Below are 22,778 nucleotides of genomic sequence, written 5' to 3' on the forward strand. Positions count from 1 at the left end.
ATGTTCTTCTGCTATAAGGTAAGTACTCTGTTTGTAACTGTAGCAGTAATTTGAGTTACAACTTTGTCACCCAGACACTTGAGTACAATAGTTTTGGTGGAAAATTATTCTTTGACTAGCTGAGATGTTAGGCACTAGTCTACAGAGTGGTACATTAAGTCAAGTAGGTTGAGAGTTTGAATTCAAGTGGGACTTCCAACTAGTGCCCAGTTGTTTAAGACAGGGTTGAGCTAACCCAAGATACAGTAATTGTAAGTTTTGAATTCTGGTTTATAGCTTGTTGATGTTACATGTAGATCTGACTTGTAAATTTCTTGTGATTTTTCCTTAGTTATGACTTGAGTCACTTTCAGCAGTGGAAAGGTTGTTGAAATTTGTTTTTGGCTTCAAATTTTTCAAACCAGTTCAATTTTTAGTTTCTTTGTCTCAGATTCATCACGATAATCTGGAACAAAGGGAAATAGAATTAGAGCTCTCCCAGCAGGAGCCAGGTCTTATTGAAAGCCCTGCGCTTAATTAGTAGGGAATTTTTAAAGAATCCATCTGTGTTGGTGATAGAGCCCGGTCTGTACAGTAGTCCGCAGTGTACTGGTCTGCTCTGGTAAAATGTTTTCATTGGATTGAGATGGCAGCTTAAAATCTTGGATGGACTAATAACAGCCACCAGAATCAGCTCGACATGCTGGCTTCTAATCTCACTCAACTAAGTATTGTAAGGGGGCATTTGAACATAAATTGTTCATGTTAAGGAATACTATTGAAATTGCAAACTAAGAAAGTTATTTTGTTATCTAGTCATGCAGTCAAATTCTCTTTTCTGGCTTATTTTTTTTACTAGAAATTTGGCTGAATTTCCTAAGATCCTGGCCATAGCAGTGGACTCCTTGTTAATCAGCTGCGATGACCAGGAGTCAGATGTTCGCTTGGTTGCTGGAGAATGTCTCAATAAACTCATCAAGGTAAGCTTCATTTATGTAAGCTACACTGCAGCAGAAAGTTACTCAGAGGATTTGTTTAACTTGTAATTCGGAAATACATGTACGGGCGATCTTTGTTAATACATGTATTGTTTTATTTTTTTCTCCAAATAGGGATTAATGGACACTAGCCTGGGACGAATACATGTGGAGCTGTACAAGGAGATTAAGAAGGTACAAACACAGGTTTCTTAGATGTTTTTAATTCGAAGATTAACTAACACTGTGGAACATAACCTAGGTTTCTATCCTACTCTAGGATGAGAACCTTAATGAAAGGAGGCTAATCAATCACTGGCAGTTAGTGTGCCATTAACTAAATGTACATACATGGTGCTGTCTTGAGGAGCCAGCTTTGGATTGCTATAGCAATAAATAAATCACCCTATTTAAAGCATCAAGTATTTAGTGCTTAGCAATAATGGGGGAACTCTCCAGATTGAATCGGAATTTGCTAGAAATGTTGGTTTTTGAGGAGAGGGGAAAACTGGAGTACCTGGAGAAAAACCTCTTGCAGGACGAGAACCAACAACGAACTCAACCCACGTACATGGATGACGCCAACTCAAGGACTCCCCTACAATGTATATTTTTGTAGCATAAAAATTTTAAATGTTATTTACTCTAATTTAATAATTTTTGTAAGTTTAATTCAGCCAATCCATACATGTTATACAGTATACATAGTTTAAGAGTATTGCTGGCTTAGTTTTTGCGATGAACTTTATGTGTTCACTTGTTTTTTTCCAGACACCAAAATTGATTAATAATTTTGTAAACTGGAATGAGAAGTTGTACAATGTAACATGATTCAATGCTATATGCTTTGTTCTGATAGAATGGCCCTGCAAGGAGTTTGAGAGCTGCTTTATCTAGATTTGGTGAACTGTGCCATTTAATAAGACCTCAGAAATGCCGGTGAGAATATTCAGATAGTACATTTTGTCAAGTCATATATCTCGGGCTGGGGCAGTCACACATTCACCAAGGCTTTGATTCGTGTCATGCTTGCATTTGTGTCAACAAGTTGTGTGTTTTGTTGAACGTGCTCTCCTAATCTGTGATTAATTACTACTAGTTATATTGAGATCCTTAACCCTCAGGACACAGAAGGGGTTTGATTTGCACCCCTCTCCCACTTCCCTGGAAATTAATGATGATAATGATTGTGGTGGCGGTGATGATAATGATAATGATAATGATGATGATGATGATGATGATGATGATGATGATGATGATGATGGAGGCCTCTATGGATACTCTTTTGCTCTTTTGTCCAAGCATGATCATTGCTGGCACAGGCACATGGACAAGGAAATCTTATCGAAGAAAATTAATTTAATTTGTTCATCCTTGGAAAAGGAAAACCTGTTGTGATGGAGAATTTACAATTAAAAGTAAATGTGGTTGAATAAAATTTGAAGCCTGGACTTTTAGAAAATGTAACCCAATGATATGATGTTTTCAAAACAATTTCCTACCCTTGAGTTAGAAATTGTTCAATTTTCAGAATCCGCTTTTTTCCAAGATTAGGTGATCTGGGATGTACCATCTCTGCTTAAGTTTTACTAGTTAGTAACATTCTTTAATTGTAAAGGCAACCCTTGTTGAGGTGATTTGAGCAACTAGTTAGGGGTTTTTAATAGTTAGTTTGATTTCAAAAACTTCTGCAAGTAGTTACGATCTTTCAGGGTTAATGCCCTAATCTTTACAACATTACTATTATTTCCCATAATATTAAATTTTCATTTAATCAAATTTCTTTGTTTGATAAGTTTGGTTTGTTCATTTTTCAGGCCATTCATTGCCAATTTGTTGCCATGCATAGCTCGCGTCAGCATACGCACAGATGATGCAATGCAGGTACAACATTTACATAGAATGATGTTTTACATTTGTGTAGGGAATAATAAAAGAAGAGACTAAAGCTAGCTAGTCATAGTTGGTAATATTATTTTTTGAGAATTATCTTGAGTAGACATCATTTTGATCAGGAAAAACCTCATTTGCATTAATTTTACTTTCAACGCACAATTTACATATGGAACTATAAATGAAATAATAAAAACTAGTTTCATCAAAAGACCTCATCAGTTGGTCGCCATGTTTGTTTTGAATTTTTTCATTGTTCCATGAGAGATGCATTCTAAGCTGTTTGCTAAATTTTTTAACTTATCTTCCTTATGAATCATAAAATGAATTTCAAATGTGTTTATTAGTAGACTATTTTCTTTGCAGGAAACACTGGCTATTGCCATGCAGAAGATCGTGTATGTTCTGGGTAGTTTTACCAGTGATGCCGAAATAAAGGTGGGATTTGCCATGTAAATAATGAAAACATTGCTTTTCTTAACTACAGTACCGTTACTGTATCTACTCTAGTCAGAAAGGAACATTTGCATGTTCATCCTTTGGATGAATTCACGAAAAGTGCACATATAATTTATAATTAGGTTTTCAATTCTGGCTAAAATCCTGGTTAGGGATTGATGAGTTTATGAAGGAAATGTTAACATTCATTTGGCACTTAAATTTAGTATTGTGATCTCTAAATCAACTAATAATAATTTCACTAAAAATTATCTAAAAGATTATCTATCCGGGTAGAGATTATTATAAGTTACATGTACTTTAATAGCTTACTGAAGTAATGACGAGAACGTCCCAAAGAGAGGGGAAAGTAAATTATCAATTTAATTCAATAAAATCCATTAAATTAGTTTCCTTAAGACCTTATTTGTTTCATGTCCTCTTTCTGCCAAAAGCAACTGTTGAAAACCTTCCTACCAAACCTGCGATCCTCATCTGCAACAACCAGACGTACAGCAGCAAGTAGTCTTGTTGTAATTTGCCGTTATTCCCGCAAACCAAGCTTCTTCTATGAGTGGCTGCTGAACATTCTGTTGGGTAAGTTAACATGGCATCATAAAGATTTTATTATATTATTTGCTTGATATTGTATGGAGCAGATAATGTATTATAACAGTCCTTTCATTAAATAAATATAAATTATGTTCACTTGGTGTATTTTGAAGACTACAGTGTCATCAGTGTATGCTCCAAGGAACCCCCAAACACTAGCTACAATCCTGGACAAAATGTAACCAACCAATCAATCTTTACCCCTGAAGCAGAGATCCCTTCGATCTTCCTTGACATCACAATGTTATTTTGTCAGTTAACTTAACTAATTTTGGCAAGGATTGTAGATCAACGGTCTCCCATACTTACCCTTACCTGCCCCACTAGCCTATCTCCAGGCCTTACTATCAACTGGTCTCTTCATTAACCACAGCCGGCTCTCTTAAGACAGACACCCACAGGACCAGCTCTTCCTTAAAATCCCAGTTATTTTAATTTTGAGTGATAGACACCAACAAACATCTTCTGTGCCTCAATTCTTAGAGAGTTAAGGTATTTATTCATGCAGTTTATGATATACATGTACATAATTATGTAATCCTAAGACTACTTGTGATAAACAGTTCTTGGTACCTGGCAGGAGTCAGATAGATCACAATTTTACAATTTAACTGTTTTGCATTGATTTGAGAAGCTGGTTTTAGTAGGTCACTTACTTTATTTTCAGCCCCTTACTTTCCAAAATTGTTGACTGTTGTCTATGTTACATTGATTTCTTAAATTCAAGCATACATACCATTTACATGAAGTTGCATATTCATCCGCCAGGTATGGTGTTGCCTTTTCATGAAGACAGAGATTCTAATGTGTACCTTGGTGCACTGATGTGTTTGCGGCATATGATTCCAAACTTGAGCAGCTCATCCTCAAGTGAGCAGGACATGAAAGGTTTACGAGGCAGCTTTGGAACGCAGAGGTCATATTCTGGTGATGGTTCACATCCTGATGAACAGATTAAGCCCAATCAACTTCTGCAGGTTCACATTTAGATTCTAATCCATCATAACTTTAAATTAAACAAAACGTTCATTATTTAATAATTATTACAGTAATCAACAGTTCATGAGCTGTTGTGGCCTATAATTGAGAGTAGAGTGGAAAGGCGAAAGATGAAATCAGTCAGTTCTCACATGATGAAATAGCCAGTCGTGTGCTGAAAGATTTAGATCTAGTGAGTTATTTATGGTCAGATCCACTTCTTATGCTGGTCACATTCAGATTTTAGTAACTAAATGTTACATTTTCGAGAAAATGGAAGGGTGCTTCATTTTATGTACACTGTACTCCAAGAAAAACTCCTCATTGATAGCACGGCAAATATCCAGTTAATGCCTCTGTAGCTACAAAAAACACTTAAAAATGATTGGGATTTTTTGTTGCATTTTAGTCTGATATTGCGTTCTGTATTCTGATGTATAAATTATAGTAGATGAAGTGCTTTATTGTTGCATTTATTTCGTAAGGCTTATGAAGTGATCATGTACTGCACAAAGCACCAAAATCACAATGTGGTGACAGCTTCTATGGAAACGCTTCATCAGCTCCTGCGCACCCCACCACCAGCTCTTTTGTCAGTTCTTCTCTCCTCTGAAGGAATCACCCCAAGTGTCAGTTTTGATACTGTTAAAGAAGGTACTGCAGTTTTGCATTATATAAGCTGGTGTAGTTTGCTTAATAAGTAACTTTTTCTTCCAAACCTTTGTTCAGATTGTTTTCAGTAATTGGTAACTTGTTTTGAGCATTAGCTCTTCACTCTGATGAAGGGCTTAAATGCTTAAGGGGGCAATTCACCTAAACGCCATTTTTCTGCCACTTGACATGGCTTTAACGGCAATTTCTCATTCACGTTTCAAGCAATCCAAAAACCCTATCATTATCCCGTGAATCTGTGTTGTGGGGTATTTTGTAAATTTTTGGGTGATTTTTGGATATATTTGGGAGGAGTAGTTTGTTTTAGAAGGATTGGTTAAATTAAGAGAAATAAGAAATATTGAAGATTTAGTGAAGTTTTAAAATTAGAATTTGTATTTAATAATTAATAGATGGATACCAAGTTAGTCCACTAACAACCCGGGGTGCTCTTGCGTGGGTATCAACTGTCTGTTGGTGTTCCAAAAATCATTTTCTTTCTTCTATCCTTTCTTAAAACCTCTTTAAATTTCATTCAAATTTAGGTAAATTGCCCCCTTAAAATGTCAGTACTTAGATCTCTTTGCAATGGCCAAATTACTCTGTTGATTAAACCAAACATTCGTTTTCACTATTCATCAACACAGTACCACAGTTTCTTATCCATCTGTTCAGATTGGACAAGTTTAGTACAAGATGTATCAGACAGCTCTTTTTTGTACTTTCTTCTGAGACTCCATCGATCAGAATACGGGAAGTACAAATGATGTCCAAAATTATAGTATACATCATGAGATGATTGGACATCACCCCTGAAGCAATTTTCATTCCTCAAGGCTGGTACTCAGGTCAAGAGAACCAGTAAACGAATGGTGGAGCACGATGACTCCACTGCAATGTGTAAGCAATGGCTAAATAAATTCATGAGCCATTTAAGGTCCTCAGTGTTGAAGATTTCCGTTACATTGTGTCTTACTCATAATATTTTATCACCTCATTTCTTAGGGTTGGAGATTCTTGAAGAAACAGCATCAGAGGGTGATTCATTGACAGACGAAATTGAGACGGCATCAACTGCCGAGAGCACAGTTAGTACTGTGGACACTGGAATTGGAAGTTCTGTAGCTACCGATTTTGACAGTGAGCAAGTAACGGCTGATGAAATGCTGAGGTCACCAGAGTTAGATCACTTGCGTTTGCATAGTGACTCGGTAACTGATACCGAGGAAGCAAGGGAGGAAGCAGAAGAGGGGGATCTCTTTGATGCCATGTCTAGCCAGAGTAGCTTGGGAAAAAGACAGGTTACAAGGTCTTTGTCAGATCCTGGTCACATGGTTAATGAAGATAATGAGACAACTGCTGATCAAGCTTGGGCGCAGCCTCGAGACCCACATGGTACTTATGATTTTGTCCCTCACAAAGACAGTGATGGCTTGGAACAAGAATTAGCATCAACAAATGATGATGATGTCATCAGGACAGAATCAGTTTCAACACAGGAAGTGAGGCTGCTGGTTGAACGTAGTTTTCAAATTGATGCAGTGGCCTGTTCAGGGGTTCCTCTTGTTCACTGTGCCCGTCTTATGTGTTCGTTCTTGTTGTCCGGAAACCCTGGTGAAATACTCTCAGATTCTAGCGTGAGAGTCAGTGTTAAATCATTGGCTCTCTCTTGCATTGCTCAAGCAGTCAAGCATCACCCCGAGGCATTCTTAGTGCGGATGCTGCCTGAATCTTCAGGAGAGTCTGATGAAGAGGAGTTGCACAGATCAAGTTCTCAGCTTGTGCGAGATGTTCTTCTTTTCAGTGGCCATGGAGATCCACAGTTACGTGGAAGTCTAGCAGCTGTAATTGGAAATATTATCAGAACAGGACTTGAGAAAGGAAGGTAAAGTGTAACGAGGGAAGATTAAACTCAACACCAATAGATGAGTGTGGGAAAGGTGCCTGCAATGTCTGTGGGGGAGCTGCAAACAATGCGAAAAGTAACCATGACAACCCTGTGAGTGGCAACCACCCCAGCACCGTCACACTGAATACTCAGTGGAAAATTAAATACTTGCCAATACTTACCTAGAGGGAGCGGACGTACCTAGAGGCAACTGTACACGCACCACGATGCAAGCAACAACAGGGGAGCTGTAAATTTACTGAGGCCCTGTGAAACCCTTGGACCCCCCACATAAATTAATGGAGTAGACTGCTGGCCAGCATTGTCTCAAGTTTAACCTCGTCTAAATTACATTTTGCCCCATTAAAATTTTGGAAGAAAAGCCTACAGTACATTCAGGCTTGGTAAATGTTAGTTAACATCTTTTTTGGGTTTGGCGGTATCCAAATGATTAAACTGATTTCTTTCTCTTTAAAATCATAGGCTTGACTTTGAGACTTGGTGTATTGACAGTTGTCAGGAAATGGAAACAGGTACAATACATGTATGGTGTAAATTACCTTATCCAACAATACAATGCAATGCAATGCAATAACTTTATTTAAGAGGGGGGTGTAATTAGCTATCAATAGGGAGCTTAAGGTTGCCAAATACAGTTTTTTAGTGTACAGTTGTTAGAAGATGTTATTTGGAAACTATGTACTTCTGGACGCCCAAAATTGGTATGGTGTAAGACTAACTAAGAAAGAATGTTTTTTCATACGTCTTGTTGAGCTAACCGTTTCCATGGCAACGCAGCGAACTATTAAACGCCCATAAATAGTAGGTTTCCTTTATTTTTAGAAAATGTACTCATTAGATTTTTTCCATTTTTTGTATCCAGAAAAACTCAAAAACACTGACACAGTTGCACTATTTTCATGTAATTTTAACAGAGAGATCTCCTGTAAATATTCAATTTGCATTTTAATGTTTTGTGAAGATACCCTCTGTTAGATTTAGGTTTCTCTTTGTAGGCGAGTTACGCTTCTAGGGAACTATTTTCATGCCAAATTTCACGAAATTCTAATGAGCGGTTCCTTAGAAAACAGTTCATTTCCACGAAAACAACCAGTCGCAATTTTTTGGTCAAATGCGCATGCGTGGCTTTAATTGGGTTTCATGGCAAAGATGAAAAGCATGCAAAAGGTCTTGGTGAATGACTTTTTTTGCTCGGAAAGAAAAGAAAAAGAGTCCAGGAACGAGAAACTTAGTTATTTAGGATCAGAACTTAACTTTATGATCCATTTAATGTGAAATTGAGGGATCACTTTATCGACCACCGTATTTGCGTACCACAACCCTAGCGCGCGCTTAATAGCATCACTAACAGAATCTATAAAGCGCGCGCAAACTGTGTTCGGCCACCTTAAGCACAGATGTTCCTGAGCCACGGAAGGCAACTGGAAGTCGAATGTTTCCTTTTTTGGCGTGTTTTGGCTCCTCACAACGGACCGGAAATACTCTTGTTGGATGTCTGTGGCTAGACGTTACATATAACATCTGGCGTCAAAACGCGCCAAAAAGGAAAACTTTCTACTTCTGGTTTCCGTCTGTGGCTCAGGAACATCTTTGCTTAAGTTCCCTAATGACAGTTTTCTAACTTACTGCCCTCAAAATAAGAGGAATAAAAACATACAACGTGCACAATATTGAGGTCACTAATCATGACTAAAGTAGTGCCATCCTGTGATAGACTGGTATATCATTCAATAGGAGTTAATGTAATACTATTTTGTACTTGACCAATTAGTTTCAATGACAGTTGGGCTTCATCTTTACTCTTCACTCCTCTCTTGTCCTCTTCCTTCCGACCCGTTCCTCGCCTGCACTCAAGACAAGTGCCTTAACTTGTGTCTCCTTTCCTTTATTGTACTTGACTCTACTTATTCTATCACAACAATAAAGAGTAGACATAGTAGCTCTAGGCATTGTGTTACAACGAGGTTTAATTAGTGTTTCTACCAATTTTTAGTCTTCATGCTTATCACTGTCTCTATTAATTTCACAGTTCCCTTGGCTCTTGAAGACCTAATTTCAGTTCTGAAGGCCATCCTTCAAGATGAGTCTCCTGTTGCCATAAAACAGGCGTGTGTCTCTTTAAAGGTACATTATTTCATATTAGGAAGCATCTAAGCTCAAATTTGGTCTCTAAATGTATTCCTTATAGATAATGAAAGTGTAATAGATGTTGTTGTATCTAGCGGGGTGTAGGGAGGGATTTAATGATTTAATGACTCCAACTGAAGGATTATCCTCTATTATCATATGAACTATATTACCCCATGTGCACTTTTATTTCAAAACTGTTGGCTCTCATTCAGAGCATGAAGATGACACTGTCCTTGGTTTATACACTTTGACCTCAAGTCCCTCCCACTCTTTCAATAAGACAGTTACAAGTGCATTAAAAGTTCATGGCAGTATGGTAATCACTTCATCCTGTTGCCCTTAGTTGGGAATACTTCCCTGGCCATTATTTTACTTCTACATGTAATAATATAATAATAATAATATATAATTAAGCATTACACTAAGTCTCAATGCTTTACAACTCTATAAAAATGCCAATTACAAATGTGAGAAAAATACATATATATATATAAAAGAAACTTCATAGTCACATTAAAAAACCTACTCTAATTGATAAAATTTACGAAATAAATATGTCTTAACTGAAGATTTAAAAGAGGTCAATGTCTCGGACTTCTTTATTTGAAGCGGCAGATGTACTGTACATGTATCTCTAAAGTTGACTACTAATAACAAAATCTTGTTGGTCATATAAAGTGCTGAACCTATTGAATATTGTTCATTCTTTTCAGAGCTGCTTTTCACTGCTGTGTTCCAGCAAGCACTCCAGGGTAGCATTGGATTTGTTGGATTCCATTTTGACCTTGAGAAATAACTCTTACTGGTTGGTCAAGGTAGGACTGAAGTTTTTGTGCGTAAAGTTCGTGAACTTAATTTGCTGTTTTGTGAGCACTCTATTAAATTAAATATATAATGGATAAGGGAAGTAGTTTCTATAATAGAAACTGTGGTGCTATGTGTGGGGAGTGGAAATGAGTTGTTGGTTTTATCAAAAGAGTTGATAACTAGAGGTCATTTGGCCGATATACAGAGATTCAAATCTTGTTACGATTGCCAAATTACCTTACTATTATCTCTGTTGATAAAACCAAGTATAAATAATAATTTTTATCTAATGTGTTGTTTCAGAAAATATCCATATTCTTTCCATGGAACTCAAGGTGTTTTGGTATGGACAGTCCTCCACCCTTTTGGAAATTCTAATGTGTTGTTTTAGAAAATATTCAGACCACTCCCATGGAGGGTGTTGTTGTTTGGACCTGTTGCTCATCTTGAAATTTCCTCCACCTGAACTTCGTGCTTTCATTCAAAACATTTATTAGGCTTTTGAGGCCTTGTGATGTATACTATGCAGCTGTCTTTCTTACAGTGCTTGTTGAAGTGTCATTTGCTTTTAGCACTGGTTTAACTAAGAGTGGTGCTCAGTGTTTTATCTGCATTTTTTGGAAAACATCAATTTTAGTTGAAGAACATTATTGATGTAGTTAGCTTACTTGCCGACATACATTTAATATTTATTTAGTGGGTTAAATACATTTAGAATTTTAACATCTGATGATTCTGTCATCATACCAAACTATTATTCTGGATTATTCCCAAGCAAAGTGTATTTTCTGTTAATATCATTTTTACAGGTTGAATTGCTGGAAATATTGGAGGAAGTGGATTTCAGGTATGAATCTAACAGAAGCTACAATAATTTATCATATTTTTTCTCGCAATTTTTCTGAAATTTTTTTTATTGGTACCGCTGCTTTAACTTAAAGCTGGTTTTCATTCCATCGTCCCAATCATTACCATTGCCTAGATTGTGTCATTGTCAATTTGAACAGCCTCACAGCATCTAGCATGACAGTGCTATGATATATGTAACTAGGTACACTCTAAATGAGAGAAAGTAATTTTTTAAATGAGATGTACATTGTTAACATTCTAGAGTTCCACCTGGTGTTGAACACAGGACTAAAATGAAACAAATTGGATGCTTGGAAAGGAGGACTTAAAATCTGAAACCTTGGGAGTAAAAGTCTGGCACCCCCAACCACTACCACCAATGCAAAGCTATTGGGTTCTTGGTACATTCCTGGGGCCAGATTCACAACTTTAGCCCTTCTAAGTTTTCAAGGACCTACCTTATCTTAAATGCTCCTAGTTTTGCTGTGTTCACTTCTAAACTTAGGTTTTCTCTCTTAAAGTTAATATAGATAACATGTTACTTCTTTTAGTGTAATGAGTGTGCTGTTTCCATTTGTCTTGTTTTTCCTTTTCGCTTTTTTATTCTAATTTAATGATTATTTTCGTATATTAGAAACATTTATATATTAAGATGGATAGTCCTGCCGCTGACAGACTTATTAAATTATTTTTTAACATTAGAATTATCCAAGGTAGTCCATTCCTTGGGGCAACCGTGCCTCCTAATGTTGTATTTGTGTGTGTGCACGAGAAGTCAATAAACTGACAACTGAATAAGTTAAGATGTATCCTAAGTATTGTTTCTGAACAATAGTCTGGCCCCTGTCACCTTCTGGTTTCCACATACAGCTGTGTACACATGTTCATTTCCCTCTGTGCTGCACACATTCTTACACTTCCTATTGCTTACCAAAGGTTGTCCAATTGATATACTGACAAACTGATACAGTCTGTAAAGGCAGCCTAATTAATGATCCATGTTTTTTCTTTGTCAATCTACTTGCAGACAGTTGATATTTTTGAAGAACAAATTTGAACACCTCCAGAACTCGGGGAGGCAGAGACTGTTTGTAAGTACAGGTGTAACATGATAATTTGCTTCAAGTTACATGTATTTAGTTTTGTTTCATATATTTCAACTCCGTGAGGACTGATATTCAGTGCATTCAAGTTACTAATATTATTTTTTGGAATGCTAAATGTGCAAAAGACAATTTTTTTAAAAAAATTCTTCTCTTATGCATTGATTTTTTCTTTTCTTGTAGAAAACTAATTTGCAAGAAGATCTACTTGACAAAGTTGTGCTTCATCTACTGGAAGATGATGACATTCGAGTGAGGCAGGCAGCTGCCAAGTGTTTTACTAGGTATAATACTATGGAAAAGGATTTAAGGACACAGAACTGTTGATAGATTCAGTCTTGAAAAGGAGGTGTTAGGATTAATGATAGTGGAAGCTAGAAAGAACAACAACATAACATACATAATTGTTAGTTGCAGTTAGCGCATGTATTGCTTGAAGTAGAACTGACTGTTACTTTTTGCAATGACTGTGCCAACCAAATTGGCAAGACACGTTCGTTTTAGGGCATGTTACACTAGGCATCCTTTTGTGCAACATGTACCACAACAACAAGTTGGAAGTTGCAGACATATACAGGTACATACGGTTGACTTTAGTACCATTAATATTTCCAGTCTCCGTACTCATCACCATTTGAACCAGTTCTGATCTTCTTTCCCATTGCATTTCCCACTGAATTTCCATTTCCCATTTGGTGATATTTCCTTTAATTTCATATTCCTGATTTTATAGTCATTTTCATTTATATTTTGTAAGTATTTACTAGACAAGCTCCCCATCTTTTAATTCTTCTGTAGGCTGGTTCCACAACTCTTCTACTCATTAAACAATGATGCTCAATCTGTAATCATCTCAGCTGCCCAGAGTCAACTCAGTAAGTGTTTTAGTAATAGCCTTAATTCTCAAAATTAAGTAATTAAAGTGAAGTAAAGTAGAGTAATTTATTTAGTATTTTATATTGTCAATGACACGCAAAGGGGAGTCACCGGGCCCTCTAGAATAAACCCTATTTTAGTTTCATACCAACGTAGTGACACTGGTCATATTGCTTTCTAATCACTCTACGCTATCTTATCTATCATGAACAAAACAGAGGATTAACTGCTGAGACTTGCTTCTTTGTTGCTTCTGTAAAATAAGAATGTAATATATTGTCATCATTGTCATTGTGAGTTGCCTCAAGTGAAGACAGCCAAGGTGGCCTCTCTTATAAGCCTGGTGGTTTCTTTAGGTCTCATCGACATCGCCATTACCTTGACTTTTAATTTTAATGTTTTCTTCTTTTACTAAGGCAAATAAATGATGACGATGATGATGAAGAGCTCACAGTGTTCTTCCTCTACATGTAGTTGTCATGGTCTTCCGCAAGTCATGGAAGCTCATTCTTCATTTTTCCAGTTTATATACTGAACATTTTAACATTATGTTTGGTTTATCAACAGAGTTGATAACTAAACATAAATTGGCCACTGTAAAGAGATTCAAGAGCTGACGTTTCAAGCATTAGCGATTCATCGGAGCAACTCTTCTCTCACAAAGGGCTAATGCTCAAAACGTCAGCACTCGAATCTCTTTCCGGTGGCCAATTTACCTTTAGCTATCAACTCTGTTGATAAAACCAAACAGTCGTTTCTACTCCCCACTGATGCAGCACCACAGTTTCCTTAGAAACTTCCATATGTTAACATAAATCAGGTTGGGTTTCCATAGGTAGTAAGAGGCAACTTATTGGCTGGTTGATTGAACTTTCATAGTGCATGACCAGCAAATTTCAATATTGTCTGGCAGACACTTTTGTTGATCAACTGTATACCATCACTGAATTGTACAGTATTCCTATTGTGTTATATAGTTAAGCATGCAAAACCCACTTTTGTTCTTGTTCTTTACATTGTAGGTACTCTTAGGATTCAAGAATCTCAGTGTAAGGACTATAACCAGTCAGTTATTAATGCTAACCTTTCACGAGTTGTGTCACTCGTCACGGCCAGGCTGAACCATGCTACATCAAGGATGTCTATGGTATGGCTATTTAGGTGGCTTAATTACCTTACGCCACAACAGCCACAACAACAACAACAACAAGAATGATAGCAATAGTAACAACAACAGAAAACACTAACTTGTAACAACAAACAAGATGAAGAAGGCGGGGAGATTAACAAAATCAACAAGAACAACGGGAACAGAATTTACTAATAAGGACAACGGTATCGACAACAGTAAACCCAACAACAACAACAACAACTTTATTTGTACCCAAACTAAAGAATTATGTTACAAAATTAGGATTCATAAAATAAAAGCAACACCAAAAATGAACGTTAACAACAACAGCAACAAGAACAAAAAAATCCGTAAGAGTAACAGCATTTACAACAGCTTACAGCCAACAGCCAACTGTTACATACAGTTGGATGCTGACTTTCGCCTCGAGTTTAAGGAGCTGGCCATACCTAGTTTCTTAATTGTGGTCAAGAAAAAAAGGATATTTTCAACTGTTTGGCTAAAAAGATATGACGGGGACAAAATTTGTAGCATGTTGGGCATTGATTCCTTCAACCAAAATTGTGCAGAAAAATTCTTTTTCTTATTATATTAGCAACTAGGTGCCATCTGATCATTAGTCAGGTTGTTCGGTTGCTTTAATAATAATAATAATAATAATAATAATAATAATAATAATAATAATAATAATAATAATAATAATAATAATAATAACAATAATTCTTTATTAAAATATTCCACACAAATTGCTATTTACAAGTTAAAAGTATATAAAAAAGAGCTATTAAAAAACCTATTCACAATTCATTTCGATTAAAAAGATAATATTTTCAAGCAATGTTTTTGTAAAGAAAAAGAAAAAAAAAACAAATGTCATGAAGTTTTTAAAAAATTAAATTAAAAAATTAAATAATAATAATAATTATAATTATAATAATAATAATAAAATGGTATCATGGTGGTAGTTAAAAGGGACTTTTCTTTCAACAGCTTGGATGCGTTCATGTTCTGTCATTGTTGACAGAAACATACCCTATTGCAAGCTATCCTGAAGCTTGGTGTTGCAGTGTATCACTTTCGTGCAGGAGTCCCTTACCCACCCATCCCATAGGACCATTTAGTGCACCCTCCAGACCTTCTAGTCCCAGTGCTGCATGCACAGGGGGAGGAGGTCCTTTGTCAGTTGCAGTGGGCAGTATGGTATCCTCATGGCTGGCTTATGATCTTTTTGCACACCAACAGTTGCTGCGAGTAAGTTGCTATAGATTGAGTTAAAGTTATATCATATGGAGGAAATTGAAATGCTCCCTGAAACTGATGTGAATTGTTAAGTATTTGCTTTGATTTAAGAAACACCATAGATTTTCTTTGAATGTTAATTGAAAATTAAGTAGAGAGTTAACTTCTGTCACACTAATTTTTATCATTTCAACCCAAAATTCTGAGACTGTTCCTGCATAGGCAGCCATCTCTTCTCATTATCCTCCAATCTTTGAGTACATTCTTTTATAATGCTTCAAGTTGACTATCATTGTCGGAAGCTAATGTTTGGTTTATCAACTCTGTTGATAAACCAAACATTTGTTTCTACTGCCCACCGATGCAGCACCACAGTTTTTTTAGAAACGAAACCCCTTATCATTCTCAGAAGTACATTTTTCATGTCATAAATCGTTGTAAGCTACCTACAGAGGTAGAAGTGATTTTCCTGTGATATAATTATTACCGTGAACCTTTCTGTATTTTCACAGATTGCAAGCAGCATCTTGTTTGGAGCAGGCTGTAGTGGTGTCCATGTGTCCCTTAAGTTGCACTCTGAGCAAGGCCCTCATGATGAGCCCATCAGTTCTGCTGAGAACTGGAGTGTGTTCACTGATAGTGCGTTAGCTCCTCAAGCCGAAAAACTGGTTTACCATTTAGTAAGGTAAGTTTGACGGAAGTGTGTGAGCATTATACTAACCCGGAAATCATTTTGTTAAAATAAACAAGAGTAATGCACTTGTTAAGTTACATGTAAAATGGACAAAGGGCAGTTGTGGGACAGTTGACTTTTGCACAGAGTTTTGATCAATATCGGCCCTTGCTGGGGCCAAAAATTGTGTCAAATCATGATGATTTAGTTCCTGTTTAAGTATGCCATGATATGTTCATCCTGGTGATAAAAGTTTATTTGACAGTCAAAATGCCGTAGGGTGGTATGGTAAAATAGATCAAATGCCCTACAAGTGTCTCTGCCTCCCCTTCCTGCTCTCCTGGGGGTTAACATTCATGTGATGTGTGATGCTGAAATATTATTTTGTGCTACAGTAATCTGATGACAATAATATTATTGATTTCTATCCCTGGAGAAATATCAAGTTTTAAGCTGTATAATTATTACACCTGTTTGTAAACTTACTTGTTGTTTTCAGTTAGAAGTTGCCCTTTATGAAGTCTATAAATTAAATTTTTCTTTTATTTGTAGATTGCTGAACATTTTTGCTCATGTTGTTGATAATGTAGTCCCTGGTGCTCATTCCTTCAAGGTACAGTTCTACAGACTCCTACAAATGGAGGGTTTTGTTGTGGATGTAGTGGTTTGGTTTGTCCTTCCCTCCACACTTTTGGCTCAAAGAATAGCCGCCAGAAAATAGGACTTGCATTTGAATACCATAAGATTGTCAAATATTTGCACCCTGAGGCCACCCCCCACCTTCCCCTGTTTTAATGTATGGCCACTGGGAATCACCCATCCGAGGCTTGGATATTGTTTGTTTGTAGAAAGAGTGACTAATTTTAATTGGAATACCAGTTTCATCTATAGACTTCAGATAGCCTGGCAATCTCAGCTGATAAACAACCTTATGAAACAGCAAAATGAGGAAGATCAAAGAAGGACTAGCTTGTGAGACCTGAATTCTAAAGACTACGAGGGAAGAATCATGTTTCTTGATTCAGTAAAGGGCCCTTGCAATTAGCAGGAGTTGAATGAAAGAAATTAAGATGTTTTGTGTGACTGCAAAGCGCAACTTTCAAAATGGTATGTTGTTATTTACTGCGCCTTTCAATAACATGCGGACTCTGAAGTTCAAAATTCAATCAACCGTTACGCTTTTCACTGCCGTCAATCACTGCAGCGGACCTCTTAGAAAACAAAACGTTTGGCTCAACAGGGTCAAAAGGTCATGTTCGGATGCTGTGATTGGCGGATTTTGATCCACTTTGTCGGTTTCTGTATTTTTCTGGTCAGTTGCTTATCGCCGTAATTATGATTGACGGCAGTAAAACACGCAAATCGTTAGCTGGGTTGAAGTTCAGAGTCCATATGTTATTGAAAGGCGCAGTAATGGAATCACTTTTATTCCATTTCAGCTTTCATTTCCTGGTCAGAATAAAGACAAACAGCAGTCAGCTGCTATTCCAGGTGTGGCTGCTCCCCAGACTCCTCCCTCAGCATCCATAGGCTCTAGTCCTGCTGCAGCTGTGCCCAAGAGATTGTTGTCCAAGAATAAGCGGGCTCTCTCTGAAGCAGATCTACATCAAGCTAGTACAGAAAGACCTGTTTCACCTTCCAAAACCCAAGGAGGTGTTGGACAGTCGTCAGATTCTGACCAGAGCACCCAGGGCCCTCCACCCAAGAGCAGCATTGGTACATTTTATCATTTGCCGCACTACATGAAATTGTATGAGATCATCAAAGGGGCTTATGCTAACAATCAGGTAATGTAGGTACAAAGATGCTGAACGTAAACCTTGGTACAAGGTAGTTTGTAATCAGTAAACTGTACTCAGTCTTTGTCAAGGTGGCAAATCATCAACGTAACTATTTATGAGACATTGACACAAGTAGTTTTTGTGTGAACCTGAGGCTCGCTTGGCCTTGCAAAAAAACTGAGGTTCTTCACATTTGCCACCTTTACTCACAAAAAAACACTCAGTTGAGAGACAAACCCCAGTCCCTTACGCAGATTTTTTTGGGGCTAGTCACTCATCTGTGGGGGAGGAATGCGTTATGGGCCTAAAGGGCTTCTGTGTTGGAGGCTAAGACAAACCCATGATCTTTGGTGCCCCATTAATTTTCGTTGCTCAAAGCTTCATGCTATTATCCAGGTATAATTATGACAAACGCAATCGTCCTTCCCCCATTGGCCAGAATTTGGGTCATAATTTTGTTGCATCTTGCATGTTTATACTTAGGTGACTCTGATAGATCCAAGTCAGGACAAGTTTTGCCAGTTCCTTACGGCAGCACTTGAGGCTTTATGTCTTCTTCTTGAAGTGACTGCATTTGCAGACATTGGAAAGGTATGTTCCTTGTTACTATGTCTGATGAATTTATAGCACATGTTGGATTTTAACTGTGAAGAAATTACCTTTCTTCTTGTAGCATGTTGAAGAAATCCTAGGCTACCTACAAGTTTGTGTGAAATTGGAGGCCACAAAGACATTCTTATGTGTCCAGCAGGTACATTGTGTAATCTTGTTTTATACATAATATAGTTTTCTTCTTCCATTGTAATTAGTAAAAATTCTGGTTGCCTCGTAGACACTAAACCCCTGATCTTCTGATATCAAGTGTTTTTTTTTTAACTGGATTATAATCCAAGTGTCATGGCAAGTAAGGCCATTAAACTGAGTTCAGTTCTGAGGTTCAACACACTGCTAGGATCTGTTGTGTCCGGTCAAGGAAATTGATACATTCAACTCTCTTAAAATGTTCCAACAGCTGGCAGTTTGGAGCCTACAGTGGACTATTCAGTCCGGCATTGTTTTACAATTAATTTTCCTTCAATCCTCCAAATGAGGGAGAGGAACCCGGCCCTTGCTGTCTACGTCTTCTTTTATGTTGCCTTTAATTTTATTATGAAGAATTTTGAAAAGGCCGTATATTCTTTGGTCAGAAACTTAAGCTGGGGTCTGTCTCTCAAAATTCCTGAAGACTTTTTGGACCAAGGCAATATTTTGAAATTCGTTTTCTATAGACTGGTGAAAGGTTTTAGCTTTCAAATTTGTAAAAAATTCAAATTTCTGACCAGAACTAAGAAATAAACTTTGTGTATGTACAACAGCGTTTCGAGCCCAAAATGTTTTGCGAAATTCACACCTGGGAAGAGGATCTGAAATGCATAAAGGTAATGAATAACTGAAGGATTCCCGCAAAAGGGGTGTATAGTATATTGCTTTTTTGGTGAATTTTTTTTTCGCAGGATCTCACTAATTCTTTACATACGGACTTATTTTGACACGAAGAATGTCGTTCAGCTAGTTGTTTGCTCTATTTTGTTTAGCCGACTCGTTTTTTTGGCCCCGTTTTTCTCGAAAACGAAGACAAAAAAAAAAAAAAAAAAACAGCGGAAAAAAAAATCACTTAAAAAGTGATATACGCCCCTTTTGCGGGAATCCCTTCAACTATTATGTTGACTCAATTGTTAAGTATAATTATATATTTTCACTGTATTTTTACAGCTTCTGCGTGCTATGTTTGGCATCAATGCTCTCAGCCAACCAGAATTGATTCAGACTCCACTGGTCCCTCCATGTTTGGCTGAAAGTCATGTTACAGTCCCAGTACCAACTGATCACTTGCAGGCTGTGGATGAACAGCTTTTTCACTCCTGCTTTGTACATCCAGTAGCTCTTATTACACAGACTCTTGACAAGTTGAAACCCAAGGAAGAGGGAAGAGAGAAAGCAAAGGAAGTGGAAGCTTTGGGGTGTGTTGTAGAACATTTCGAATTTCTTGTTGTTTTGATCATACCTGTCATTTTTATGTGCTGCTGTCGGCTCATCAGAGCTGTAATCAAGTTTGAGTCATGTGTTCTACACAATAGGAAGTTCAACTTGCCAGTGTGCAAAACGGAGCGCCTTAAAAAATCTTTTATTGTTAGCCATAGCCTAAGAATGTAAATAAATGTTTTATGTATGTATATTTTCTTAACACAAGGTCATTCTGAGTGACATGATTCTATTAGATTGTACATTTTTTATTGTCAAAGACGTTTGTGATTAATTTAATTATATTTATTGCAAGGTTCTTATATAACAGGCCCCAGTTGTTCAAAGAGCGGATAACTTTGTCCACTGGATAAGTCGCTATCCAGCAGTGCAAATGTACTCCTATCAACGCTTTTGTCAATCCGATACTTAAATTTGACATATGCTTCTGTGTAAGATATTTTACATTTGTGAACTTGCAGAGTTTTGAGAGAGATCTTAGTCAGCAGTTCTAAGAAGAGGCGGATAATTGTATTTTGAAATGTATTTATAACAACATGATAAGTTTTTGTATCATTTGGAAACTTGGAAAATAATCCGAGCTCCAGATGGGATTTGAACTCATGACCCTCCGTGATCTAGTCGGATGCTCTAACCACTGAGCTACTGGAGACTCCATGGTGAGCAAGGGTGAAATGTGGGTCTTTGACTAGAACTGCATCACGCAGTCACATAGTTAATCAAAACAGGCCCATTTGACTCATAACTACATCATGCAGTCACCTTAAGGCATATCAGAGATGCAACCATCCAACCACCGAAGAGTCAGTCTACAAAAGACTCTTTGGTGGTTAAATGTATTTAGGGACCGTTCATTTTTTATGAGCATGGGGGGGCTGGTGGGATTTGGTTATTTACCACTACGAAACTGTATGACCCCCCCCTAGCATGCAATTTTTTTCCACATGGCCCCCCCCAGCAGAAACAATTTTTTTCTGATGACCCCCCCCCCCCCCCCTCCCGCCCAACCAGAAACAAATCATACTCCTAACTTTAACAAAACGCTTATGTACTGTTTATATCAAAGATAAACGTAATTGTTACTGTGATTTCTTTACAGTACTATTAAAAAGTTACCGTTCTCTGCTTAGGTAAAGATTTCTCTTGTTTAAAAAAACGTTTTATAGATAGCAACACGTTTACGACAACGGCAAACCCTAAATTTCCATTTAGATTCTCAAATGAACTAGAAAAATTAATCAAGCAAATGGTTAACGTGAAATAACTCCCCTTCGAGTAGAAACAATTAATACACGTACAGATCTGACTAACAAAATACGGATCGAAGCATACCAATCAACGATTACGAGTCATATTCAACAGAAAAAAACAGCGGACACACAGATATCAGGCGCGTAGGTAAGGGTTAGATAGGGGTGTTCGTTGAGCCCCAAATCTTGCTGAGCGCTGGAGGCGCTCTTACTAGGGGGGTCCGGGGGCATGCTCCCCCGGAAATTTTTGGAAAATCTAGGTTCCCAGAAACCTCATTTCCTGCATTTTTAGACCCATTTTAGGCGAATCACAAATTTGTTTTACAGCAGCTTTTTAAGCTATATACATCATTTCTGTTGCATAATTGTTTCAACTTAAACAAGAAAGTTCAATGTACATTCCGCACCCTGCCAAGTTCTGATAGCTACTCGATCTGCTGATAGTCATACACCAAGCTGGTAAACTGCATCATTCTCGGGTGTAGGCCTTCGAACAAATTGACTATCTCGTCAAGATTGACAGGCATATCATATTTGATATGCATTTAGAACCAGGGCGGACATTCTACTCTCTCGCATGGTACACCTCATGTAGTTGTTCAACCTCCTCATTGTGCTATTTCTTCCGGCTTCAAAGGGGGTTCGTTCAAACCCCTCGAACCCCCCTCCTACGCGCCTGGGTATTAAAGTACTGCTATTAAAAATGACAGTTAAAAGCTTTTCTGAAGATGGCCTACGGCTCAGATTTACCGTCAACTGAAGTCACCAACAACAGTTCTATTATTAAAAACTAATCTGGATGTTCACACTAGGCATACTACTGAGTCTACTGATACTCCTGGGTTCAAATAATTTACCAATCAACAGTCTTTATAAAAGTGAGTACTATTAAACAGAACATTAAACAATCTATTGATATAGTTCTGAGTACAACCACTTAATAGAAAACTACTCCCCCACGGATGATTCAATAGTGAGACTGTTACGTTTTTATATTGATTTGAACTTGTACAAACATAGGTGTCTACGTCAGTTTATATTCATTATTGCTTTTCCAACAGATATGCTTCATTTCCTCAGTTGTTGTTAATATGAAATGCAGATTTCGACCTCGGTATGTAAAACAAATTAAAAGTGGTTAGGAAATTGAAATAATATTCAATTTCTTCATCTGTTTCTGTGTTGAGCCACTTTCAATTTCCCCTACTAGCCAAGTATTGCTGGTGACCCCCCCCCCCCCTCTCTTTCACTCAATTTTTTTTGGTAGCCCCCCCCTTTAGTGCCATTTTTTTTCTCGTGGCCCCCCCCTTTAGTGCCATTTTTTTTCTCGTGGCCCCCCCCCAAATCCCACCAGCCCCCCCATGCTCATAAAAAATGAACGGTCCCTTAGATCTGCAAAATTGTAACTACTTTGTTGACCTCCCTCAATCCTGTGTATCCAATTCAATACATTTTGACTCTTTTCATCTTTGTTGGTTT

General features: G+C 37.4%; 1 protein-coding gene across 2 annotated transcripts in view; it reads left to right on the plus strand.

Annotated features, from left to right (window-relative positions):
* The window catches only part of LOC146457237 (huntingtin-like), a 62,705-nt gene that overhangs the window by 6,093 nt on the left and 33,834 nt on the right, over positions 1 to 22,778 (plus strand). For both annotated transcript variants that reach the window (XM_085092287.1, XM_085092288.1), the window contains exons 2-26: positions 1 to 18; positions 839 to 959; positions 1,092 to 1,151; positions 1,816 to 1,895; positions 2,774 to 2,840; positions 3,216 to 3,287; positions 3,743 to 3,884; positions 4,668 to 4,876; positions 5,363 to 5,531; positions 6,534 to 7,413; positions 7,900 to 7,949; positions 9,467 to 9,561; positions 10,281 to 10,382; positions 11,184 to 11,221; positions 12,251 to 12,314; positions 12,510 to 12,610; positions 13,125 to 13,201; positions 14,225 to 14,349; positions 15,325 to 15,585; positions 16,086 to 16,258; positions 16,799 to 16,859; positions 17,686 to 18,033; positions 18,511 to 18,618; positions 18,701 to 18,778; positions 19,780 to 20,027. The exon at positions 1 to 18 is cut by the window's left edge and continues 66 nt beyond it. In XM_085092287.1, coding sequence (XP_084948413.1) covers positions 1 to 18; positions 839 to 959; positions 1,092 to 1,151; positions 1,816 to 1,895; positions 2,774 to 2,840; positions 3,216 to 3,287; positions 3,743 to 3,884; positions 4,668 to 4,876; positions 5,363 to 5,531; positions 6,534 to 7,413; positions 7,900 to 7,949; positions 9,467 to 9,561; positions 10,281 to 10,382; positions 11,184 to 11,221; positions 12,251 to 12,314; positions 12,510 to 12,610; positions 13,125 to 13,201; positions 14,225 to 14,349; positions 15,325 to 15,585; positions 16,086 to 16,258; positions 16,799 to 16,859; positions 17,686 to 18,033; positions 18,511 to 18,618; positions 18,701 to 18,778; positions 19,780 to 20,027 — 3,747 coding nt within the window. The remainder of the gene's footprint in view (positions 19 to 838; positions 960 to 1,091; positions 1,152 to 1,815; positions 1,896 to 2,773; positions 2,841 to 3,215; positions 3,288 to 3,742; positions 3,885 to 4,667; positions 4,877 to 5,362; positions 5,532 to 6,533; positions 7,414 to 7,899; positions 7,950 to 9,466; positions 9,562 to 10,280; positions 10,383 to 11,183; positions 11,222 to 12,250; positions 12,315 to 12,509; positions 12,611 to 13,124; positions 13,202 to 14,224; positions 14,350 to 15,324; positions 15,586 to 16,085; positions 16,259 to 16,798; positions 16,860 to 17,685; positions 18,034 to 18,510; positions 18,619 to 18,700; positions 18,779 to 19,779; positions 20,028 to 22,778) is intronic.

Source organism: Pavona decussata, unplaced genomic scaffold (genome assembly GCF_977016875.1).
Source record: "Pavona decussata unplaced genomic scaffold, jaPavDecu1.1 SCAFFOLD_245, whole genome shotgun sequence".
In the NCBI taxonomy this organism is placed as follows: domain Eukaryota; kingdom Metazoa; phylum Cnidaria; class Anthozoa; order Scleractinia; family Agariciidae; genus Pavona; species Pavona decussata.